Genomic DNA, 9,977 nt, shown 5'->3' on the forward strand with positions numbered 1-9,977 from the left:
GGACGCCACGGAGCGGCCGCGCCGGAGCTGCGGGTGCCGCCGTGCGGAGGTGAGCGGCGTTGGGGCAGCCCCGCGGGGGTCGCTCGTGGGCGGCCGAAACCGCGGCGCTCCGCCACGGGGCCACGGGACCTCAGGAACGGGGCAGTGCCCCCGGGCTGCGGCCGTGGGAGCAGGACCGTGCCCGCGCGTGGGCTGGGGAGCCCCGCATCGCCCCCACGGCACTGACCTCGCGCTGCCGCGGGCTCCCCGATTCCCTCCTCTGTGTGGGCTCAGCGGGGAATGGGGGCATTGGGTGGCTCAGAGGGGCTTCCACACTGTGCCGTCTCCGGGCAGGTGCCGCGGGCAATGGCGCTGTCGGTCACCGAACCGCTCTGCCGCGGGGCCTCACGCACCCCGGGTGGGATTCCCCGCCTGGCAGCGCATGGTTTGGATTCCCCGGGTGCTCTGGGCAGAGCGGGTGACACGGGGCGGGCAGCACCCGGGGCTGCGCTGTGCCCATCTCCAGCACCCCCGGTGCAGGTGTCCTCCCTCGGGGCCAGCTCGGGTTTCTGGGGCTGCTCCGGTGGCATCACATGCCCCAACCCCACTGGGGCTTTGCTGGGAGCCATTTCCTCACAGCCCTCCCCACGGCACCCGGGTGAGTTGGCCTCTCCCCCTCGTCCTGTGGGTAGGCAGCAGCAGCTCCTGCGTCCGTCCCTTTGCAGCGCTGGAACGGGCAACGGAATCCCAAAAGCAGCTGTCCCCGCTGCGCCCAGCTGCCCTGGGATTTCGTTACCCGCGCCCCCGCCTCAGCCACCTCTGGGCACTGCAGCGGAGCCGCTGGCCCTGCTCCGGGCCTTGCGTGATGGGGCACCATGTGCAGTGCCGTGGCTCAGCCCCACACACCACGGCTGGGGGTTCCCCATGATCTCATGCTCCTAAAGATAGCAGCTCGCTTCCTGGGGACAAGCTGTCAGGCTGCTGGGCCCCAGCTGCGGGGACGTGGCTGCCCGCATTGGGTCACAGACTGCTGCACCAGCTCTTGTGCCACCATCCACCCATGCCCACCCAGTGCTGATGGCCCGCAGGAGGGCAGGATCCGGCCCTCGGAAAGAGACAGCTTTGGAATGACACGATCACTCCCGCTGAGCACGCATCCAGAGAGCCATCGGGGATGTCGTGTCTGTCCTAAGCTCTTTCAGCGCCTCTGAGCCCCCCGGGCTGTGCCAGGAGCCCTCCGCCCCTGCTGCAAGGAGCCAGGTGGGGACAGTGCTGCCACATGCTGGGCCCCTGTGAGGCAGCCAGCCTCGACCCCGCTTTGCCGGCCCCAGGGAGCAGCTCTGGGGGCTGCAACCCCCCGGGCAGGGGTCCCGGGTGGCTCCTGCCCTGCGGACAGTCAGCAGTTGGTCTGTGTGAGCAGCCATTCCCAGATCACCTCTTGGCTGTGGGTGGTGCAGGGAGCACCCCACCTCGGGGGCTGCCCGGGGGGGGGGCAGGGGGGACAGTCCCCGCAGCGGGGCTGTGCGCGCCGTGCTCCAGCTCTCAGCCCCCTGGAGCGCTCAGAGGAGCCGCCACCTCCCCGAGGGTGCCCGCAACGAGGGGAACATAAGCCCTGGAGGAACCGGTTTGGGCCTGCGTGCAGAGCGGCCCCCCCGCAGGGAGGGAGGCAGGGAGGGAGGGGGGCACGCTCTCCCACAGCCGCGGGGCTTTGGGTGCTTCCTGGATACCAGCTCCCCGCAGAGCAGCCCTGTGGGGCCCCGCGGGGTGACACGTGGCCCCGCCGGGAGGGAACTGAGACTGAGACTGAGCCTGGAGCCGGCGGCGTGCGGCCGTGAGGCGGGGACCGCGCGGGGCCGGGACAGCAGCGCCGCAGGGCGGCATCCGATGGCTGCCATCGCCTTGCCGACGCGGGGCCCGGCCAGAGCTGCAAGCCAGGCGCTGCGTCCCACCCGCAGCAGCGGGCACGAAGCCGCGTGCACCGCGTCCCGATCCCCTCACGGCTCCGCCGGCCCCCACGAAGCCGCAGCAGCGGGGCGGTGTGGCTGCCGGGCCTCAGCCACGTTGCTTCGGCTTCTCGTCGCCCCGCGGCCCAGCGTCGCCCCGGGGATGCGCGCTGCCGTGTTTCCCTCCGGGCACAGCACAGCCCCGGGGCGAGAGCGGCCCAGGGCACGGCGACACCAACACGGGCCCGGCGGCCGCCCCGTGAGGCGCCGCCGTGGCGGTACGTTGCCGTGCTGTGGTTAACACTGGGCTCGGTGGCGCGGCCCGGAGCACCTCACGGAGCGCGGCCGTGCCCGGCACACGCTCCGTCTCTCCGCTCCAGACACGCGCTGGCCCGCCCGCCACACTCAGCATGGCGGCGCCCCCAAGATGGCCGCCCGCGCCCAAGATGGCGGTCCGGGGGCGCTGCGCGCCGCGCTCAACATGGCGGCCGCGCTCCTCCGGCCGTACCCACGTGGACGACGCGTCGGGGCTGTCAGCTCCGCCCGTTCACCGGAAGCGGCAGCCGGGCCGCTATGGAGACGGGCGAGGAGCGGCCGGGGCTGGCGGCGACGCTCCGGGCGCTGAACGGGGCGCTGGGGCGGCCCGCGTCGCTCTGGGTGAAGGAGAGCAGCGCCCGCAACCTGCGGCACCGCGACTTCCTGGCGCCGCGGGCCGCGCTCGGGGCCGCCTACGCCGGCGGACAGGTCGGTCGGTAGGCCGCGGGAGGGCCGGCAGGCGGCAGGTAGGCCGCGGCGGGGGGGCGTGGGCGGGCCGCGTGCTGACCGTCTGCTCCTCGTTGCAGGTGCCTTCCGATGTCATCACGGCCGTGACGGCGCTGGGCGGTCCGGGGGTGCTGGCGGTGCGCGGTTGCCAGCAGACGGCGGCGGGGTTGGAGGTGCAGCTCCGGCGCCCTGAGGCCTTCCAGCGCTTGCTGGGCAACCCGCCTGGCCCCGTCCCCGCCCCCCTTCCTACCCCAGAGGGTGCAGTGGTGCTGCACTGTCCAGCCCTGCGGTGCCTCGGCGGCCTGACGCCCCGCCACCTGCGCCCTGTGCTGCTCGCTGACCACCTGGCCCAGGTGCTGCGCACCCAGGGGTGAGCGCCCTGCCCTCACCTCCTGCCTGGCCCACGCTCCTCAGCCCATGCCCACATCTCGCCTTCCCACAGGGTCAGCACGCACCTGGTCCCTGCTGTCACCGACAAGCAGAGCCGGGAGGTCCTGCAGCAGCTCCGTGTGGAATGGCCCTCCAGCAGCACACACAGCCCTGAGACTGTGTCAGCCCTGAAGCAAGCACTCAGCCGGTGTCCCTATGCCACAGATTGTGAGAGGGAGCCAGGTGTGGCCTCAGTTCCTGAGGACATCATTTGTAAAGTACACCTGAAGAGCTTTGTGGAGCAGCAGGGCCTGGAAGGCTATGACCCCAACCTGGGAGTCCTCCTTGGTGAGCCACATGTGGAGTGTCGCTGATGTGACAGCGGGGGAGAAGGGCTGCACGTGGGCCTGGTTCTTTGTTCCCCGTTGTTTCTACAGAGAGTAAGGGACAGATAGAAGCAAATCGCTTCCTCCTTTTCCTCTGGTTTGAGCCAGAAACGGAGGCAGCCTGAGACAGACCCGGATGGTGTGGGATGAGCCCTTTGTCCCACCGAGTGCCCTCCCTTCTTTCAGTTACAGAGGAGAAGCTGCAGACTCTGGCTGAGCTGCAGCAAGCTGTGCTGCAAGGCATGGTGAGTGACCCCCTGGCACTGCCTGCTGCTTGCTCTCCTGATGTTCTCCTCTGTCATGTCACAGTGTTTGAACTTGTTGCGGTGCTTTGCTGCAGGCAGGGTGCCAGGGGGGCTGCTGCAGTGTGGTGCACATGGTAAGCTGCGAGGAGGAATTCCAGCAGCAGCAGATGGATCTGCTGTGGAGGATTCTGGATCCAGGAGCCCACATGGATTTGCAGGTAAGGAACCTCTGCACCACTCTGCACTATGGCCCATACTGAGACAGCCCGTCTTTAGCGCCTGCAGTGAATGCTGAGGCATTGTGCCTTCATGAGTCTTCCCTTCCCCTTGGCACCCAATTTCCTCGGGATTTTAGCATTAAAGAAGGAGGGGCAGGAGAAAACTGCAGGGACACAGCTAGAACAGGACTGTCTTTAACTGAATGCAGTGCTGTGTTTTAGTAGCCTGATTCCGGGCTCCTCTTTTCCTGTGGTACCCATTCCCATGATATGAACAGTTTCCTGGCAGGAAGCTTCTGGCTTCTTAGTCTTTCACCTATTGCTTCCTCTCTCTTTCAGAAGCACCTTGTCTGTGGACCCGTGAAGGTGACAAACCCCTTATCCCCCATCAGTGCAGACCAGTACTTTCTGTAAGTTGGTACTGAGCAAGGAGCCTGCCATGCTGCATGTCTGTCAAGTCTTGCCTGTGATCTGTTTGGCCCTGCAGGCAGCAGTCCTAGCACTGTCCTATTCTGCTTCTCTGCACCTTGGGGCTGTTTCTAAAGGACTGCAACAGTGCTTCTTCACTACTGCCAGCAGCAGTGCTGCTGTCCCTGGCCTGCTCCAGGCAGGGTTTGCGTGCCCTTGGTTGGCCGGCTTTCTGTTGCTGAATGAATGATGCCCCATGCAGCCTGCTCAGCAGGGCAGGAAGCAGTGGCTGAGTGTCTGTGTTCCTCCCAGCCTCAGAAAACGCCAGATGTACAATGCCTCTGTGATGAAATATGGGGAGCTTGCACAAGGTGAGGGTTTGCTCTGCAGCCTGTGGATGGGGGAGAGGTTGGGGCTGGGGAGGTGCCCATATACTAGCTTCAGCAGAACCCCCTTGCAGCAGTGGGGTTTTCCTGCCTGGGGGTTTGGAGATGGCAGGCACATGGTACCACACAGCTTGCTCCATCCCCACCTGTGTTCTCTCTGCAGATGAGGCCTGGACTGAGGTTATTGATATCCTGACTGTGGCTGCCATCAGGTTTGAGATGCTGAGCACTGCCCACCGGAGCCAGGTAGGACAGCCCTGAGCTGCAGTGGTTTGCACCGTGGGGGGCAGGCATGCAGTACTGCTCAGGGAGCTATGGATCACGGCACAGGTGGGGGGATTGGCAGGAGCAGAGGAACTAGTAGCACTGGGTGTGAGGAGGCACTGCATGGACTTTGGCCAACCCAAGCCCAGTCTGGGAGTGGTTTTCTGCAGGGTGAATCACGTAAAGTGTCTGCGCTGATGTCCTGGTAGCCTGTGCCTGTCAGCCCTGGCAGGGCATGGTGCTCAGCACGCTGGTGGCCTCACTTTGCCTGCTGGGAAGGTGCTGCTCCCCAAGCAGGAGACACAGGGATGCACCAGGAATGGCTCTGGGCCAAGCAGCCTGGACTGCAGGTTGTCTCTGCTCTCAGATCACTCTGGACCTAGAGGATAGCAGCATCTCTACAAAGGGAACCAAGAGCGGTGCCTTTGTGATGTACAACTGTGCTCGGCTGGCCACGCTCTTTGACACCTACCAGCGGGCTGTAGAGCGAGGTGAGCACTGGCCCTGCCACCTCCACCTCTAACAGCTGACCCTGGGCTGCTCCTCACGCCTGCAGTCACAAAGGCTTCTCTGGCCACAACCAGTCTCTCACCACATTTCCAGGCACGTACCCACCTCTGCCGCCAGGCTCAGAACTGAACTTCTCCTGTCTCCGGGAAGAGGCGAGTGCTGAGGGACAGGGCCTGTGGAGAGCAGCGTGCCCTTCGCTCTGGGGGATGGATTCTTCTGGCCCTCTCTGACAGGCATGATCCTTTCACAGGGTGAATGGCTCCTGTTCTTCAACTACCTCCTGCCCTTCCCTGAAGTCTTGCAGCAAGCAGCGCAGCTGCCCCCACCCAGCAAGGGGCTCCGGATCACAGCCAACACAGAGGCAGTAAGTGCTATGTGCCAAAGCTGCACCAATAGCACTAGCCCAGAGCAGGGCTGCTCTTCTGCAGGTGCTGAGGGGCATTCCCAGGAAGAGACGGTAATGCCCTTGGTGCTATTCCTGCTGTGTAGAATGGCCCCAGACCATCAGCCCAAGCTGTCTGTGTTGCAGGTGTGCAAGTTCCTGATCCAGCTCAGCATGGACTTCAGCTCCTATTACAACCGGGTCCACATTCTCGGGGTGAGTTGAATGTCCCAGGCCATTTACCAGGGATTGCTCCTGGGTGCCAGCAAGATGTCAGCCCTGCAACAGCAGGATATGAAGGAGGGTGGAAGCAGCAATGTCAAGAAATGGAGCCACCACTCCACTGCCTTTCTCCTTGCAGGAGCCATTCCCTCATCTCTTTGACCAGATGTTTGCTCGCCTCCAGCTGCTGGGTGCAGTGAGGGATATATTTCACAGTGCCCTGGCGACTCTGCACCTCCCTCCTCTCAGCCAGATCTGAGCCACCACTGAGGACTGTTGCCACATTGTGACACAGCAGTGCTGCAAGGGGAAGAACAGGGTACATCCTCCCAGGCCTGCCCCTTGGTCAGGGACTGGGAGTTGAGGTCCACCTGAGCCTCGCCATGGGACTCCTATGGCCCAGTGCCCATGTTTTGAGGGTGTACTTGAGTACAAGGGAAGGAAGCGCAAGGGACCAGGGCACCCACGAAGCCAGGCACCAATCTGTTCCCTCGAAGCTGTTTTATTGAAGGGGAGCTCTGTGCTGGCAGAGAGCTCCTGAGGCTGAAGGGCTGCTGCCCTGCCTTGTGCTAAGTCCCAACATTAGGGCTGAATACAGTTATTGCTGGACAAACACTGTGTCTGACGCAACAGTGATAACTGAGGAGGGGGGTGGCACAGACGGGTAGAGGGAGAAGGGTCTGTGCTGTGCACAGGGACGGGAGCACCTTGCTGCAGGAGCAGAGTTGAGCAGTGCTTGCACACAGCCCCATGCTCCAGGAGCACAGTGCAGCCTTTCTGACTAGAGCCATGTACAGCTTGTCCTTACCTGTGCCTCGGCTGCCCTCAGCCCTGCTGCTGTCCTGGAACAACCCTGCCAGCCTGAGGAAGGCACTGAAGGACTGCTCTGAGAGGGCTGGCCTGGCCTGGGGGGCACAGCAAACAGACTGTGTGCTGCAGCCCTCTTTGTTCCCCAGCAGCTCCGAACCTTTCTTGGACTCCTCCCGCCCTCAATCCTCCCAGCACTGCGGAGAGCCCTGGCTCTCCCTGGGGGACAGAGGGACATCCATCTTCCTTGAGGAGGACAGCACAGCCGTATCACTGCACACGCGCAGGGTGCCTGCAGCACTGTGCCGGGACATTCCTTTGCTGTCACTGTCCCCAGGCAGGTGGGGAGCAGGGACTTTGCCATACCCCTTTACTAGACAGCGCCCTGTGACGGGAGCTTGGAGCGGGTGTCCAGGGCAGCACAGCGCAGGAGCTCCAGGCCCTGCCCGCAGAGCACGCAGTACCAGTGCTGCTTCCCACCTGCCTCCGCCACCTCCCAGCAGTCCAGCTCCGCCAGGTCAGGCACGTGGAAGAATGTGGTGCTCAGCTCCTTCAGGCTGTCCCAGCTTAGCTGCCACAGCGTCAGCCGCTGGTCCACGGAGGCAGAGAGCACCAGGTCCGGCCGCAGCACCCTGATCCCTGTCACGTGAGCAGCATGGGTGCACGGCCTCGCCACGCGCTCCAGGATGTGCAAGCAGGTCCCTGGCTCGGCTTCGTCACCGCCCCGTGTCACCTCCAGCAGGCAGACGTGGATGGAGCCATCATCGCTGCCACTGGCCACCAGGAACTGTCCCTTGGGCAGCTCCTGGACGTGCAGGCTGTTCACCCCGCAGCTATGAGCCATGACAGTAAGCAGTGGGGCACCCAGGGCTGGGAGAAGAGGTTTGGTTAGAACAGCAATGCAGACAGCTGCTGGCACAGCTTCCCTGCCCACAGCTGTACCCACCCAGCAGCTGCAGCTCTCCCTCTGAGTGCTGCAGGGCATCTGTTGCATCTGCGATGGCTCTGGTGATGTCCCAGAAGGCAACGCTGCCATCGGTGGCCGCACTACACAGGAGGTGCCTCCTGGAAGGAAGGTGTTGGTCAGCCTCCAGCCCCACGCTGCAGCTCAGAGCATGGACAGGCAGCCCCTATGCCCCCACTGACACCCAGGGCAAGCAACAGGATGGCTCCTGCTGCTGTCACAGAACAACTTCTCCCTTCCCTCCACCAGCTCCGCTGACATCACCCTTTCCTGCTGCGCAAGTACCATGAGGATGGGTGCTCCCCTCCCAGCACCCTGCCCAGGGCTCACCTCTCCCCCTCTGCCCGTGTGTGCAGGAATGCCTCCACTTTCAGCACGCAGCGCTGGTGGTGGAAGGACTCTGCCACGAGCAGCAGCTTCCGGGCAGCCTCCAGCAGCACGAAGAGCCTGGGCAGGGGGAGATGCAGCTGACCCTGGGAGAAGGGGGTGCCTTGCTGTGAGGTGCCACCCTGCTCCTGCTCAGAGCTGGCACCTCCACGCTGAGCCCCGTGCTGGCTGCTCACCGGACTGATCCATCACTGCATGCAGCAGCCAGGAACGTGCAGGGCATGGGCAGCTGCTCGCTGCTGGTCCCACACACGACCGAGAGGGACATGTACCTGCAAAAACACAGAATGTTTCCCGCATTCCCCCCTGGCACCTGCTGTCCTGCAGGAGGATGGGGGACAGCAGTGTGAGCTCAGCACAGGACAGCTCTGAGTACTTCAGGGGTTCTGTGAGGAAGGACTGACCCAAAAGCCCCTCAAAGGCTCAGGGAGCCATCGAGCATCACCTCGTCTCTGGGTCCATCTTGACGAGCTTGTGCCTGTTCTTCATGCGGTCCCAGTGCTCATCCAGCCGGTGGGAGGCCACGTGGGCCACCTGGCAGCTCACCATGCCCTCAGCCCCCAGATCCGCGGCGCACTGCAGCCGGTAGCACTCAATCTGCGCACGGCCGCCGGCTGAGAACAGCAAGGAGCACAGCTGGGTGCCGTTCTGCAGCGCGGTGCCAGCCAAGGCCAGCGCCCTGACGCTGGAGATGTGGTCGCTGAGCCTGGCGAGGGGCACTGCCGCACGCGTCAGCTCGCTGAGCGTCAGCACGCACGCTGTGGTGTCCTCGCTGCCGGTGACAAAGATGTTAATGGGGTGGCAGCCAGGTGCCCGCACAGCCCCCAGGTGCCGCACGCAGGTGATCTCGCGGCCATGCAGGGACGCCAGCAGTACTCGCTGCTCGCAGGGCTCGGCCTCGCTGTGGTACAGCATCACATCCCCACGCTTGATGTAGGCGAAGGCATCGGCCTCGGGGCTGCTGCAGTAGCTCCAGGAGCGGTGCCCTCCTCCACAGGGTACGCAGTGCAAGTTCACCCCGCTCCTCGTGCTCCACACCACGAAGTTGTCGGCGTGGAAGCCCAGCACCAGCAGGTCCCCGCTGGGCGTGAAGCGCAGTTCCTCGATCCACTGGAGCCCTTTGCAGGGCCGGTGCTTCTGCAGCACCTCCAGCTGCTGGTCCCGCAGGCGGAGCTGCCGGTAGCAGCCGTCCCGGCCCGTGCTATAGATGTAGTCCCCATGGCAGGTCACCGAGGTCACCCCAGTCTTGCCGTGCAGCCCAAAGAGCACAGACACAGGGTCCTCGAGGGGCAGAGTCTCGCTGCGTAACAAGCAGCAGGGCTCCGAGTGGCTCATAGTGCCCTCGCTGCATGGGGTACCTCTGTCGGTGCCGTCAGCGCTGCTGCTGCAGGGGAAGAGGAGCAGAGAGCCGCGGCGGTCCCCACACAGCAGCAGCCCTCCCTGGGGCAGGAAGGTGGCACAGGTGTGCCAGCGCTGCTTGCAGGGCAGCAGCCGGTAACGTCCCATGAGCTGCACCACGGGCACCTGCCCGGGGCTGCAGGCGACATCCATCCAGAACACGGTCCCGCCGGGGCTGGAGACCAGGAGGGCGGCGGGGCCGGGGGACGCCTCGGGTCGAGCGGCCCAGCTGAGCCCCAGCACGGGTCCCTCGAACAACTTCAGCCCGGCGGCGCGCTCGGGGCTGCCCAGCGAGAACACGAGCAGCCGCCCGTCGCCGCCGCCCAGCGCGCAGAGCGGCTCGGCCC

The 9,977-nt window shown here is 64.7% G+C and overlaps 2 protein-coding genes across 3 annotated transcripts in view; one reads left to right on the top strand and one right to left on the bottom strand.

Moving 5' to 3' along the window:
- On the top strand, positions 2,451-6,687 carry DALRD3 (DALR anticodon binding domain containing 3). Of its 2 annotated transcripts, XM_021409996.1 has the most exons (14): positions 2,451-2,666; positions 2,765-3,054; positions 3,127-3,401; positions 3,491-3,493; positions 3,626-3,684; positions 3,780-3,902; positions 4,242-4,312; positions 4,623-4,681; positions 4,860-4,942; positions 5,328-5,451; positions 5,564-5,622; positions 5,721-5,834; positions 6,000-6,068; positions 6,214-6,687. In XM_021409996.1, the coding sequence occupies exons 1-14, from the start codon at positions 2,496-2,498 to the stop codon at positions 6,331-6,333; spliced, it is 1,620 nt and encodes a 539-aa protein (XP_021265671.1). In that variant the 5' UTR covers positions 2,451-2,495; the 3' UTR covers positions 6,334-6,687. The 2 variants fall into 2 exon arrangements, with proteins under 2 accessions (XP_021265671.1, XP_021265672.1); XM_021409997.1 differs by lacking the exon at positions 3,491-3,493 and having other exon boundaries at positions 2,452-2,666.
- Positions 6,559-9,977, bottom strand: part of WDR6 (WD repeat domain 6) — a 4,686-nt gene continuing 1,267 nt past the window's right edge. The window contains exons 2-6 of the mRNA XM_021409672.1: positions 8,678-9,977; positions 8,409-8,504; positions 8,176-8,292; positions 7,828-7,946; positions 6,559-7,751 (exon numbers count right to left, since the gene is read on the bottom strand). Of these exons, the coding sequence (XP_021265347.1) occupies positions 7,255-7,751; positions 7,828-7,946; positions 8,176-8,292; positions 8,409-8,504; positions 8,678-9,977 (2,129 nt within the window). The 3' untranslated portion in view covers positions 6,559-7,254. The remainder of the gene's footprint in view (positions 7,752-7,827; positions 7,947-8,175; positions 8,293-8,408; positions 8,505-8,677) is intronic.

Source organism: Numida meleagris, chromosome 11 (genome assembly GCF_002078875.1).
Source record: "Numida meleagris isolate 19003 breed g44 Domestic line chromosome 11, NumMel1.0, whole genome shotgun sequence".
Taxonomy (NCBI): Eukaryota; Metazoa; Chordata; class Aves; order Galliformes; family Numididae; genus Numida; species Numida meleagris.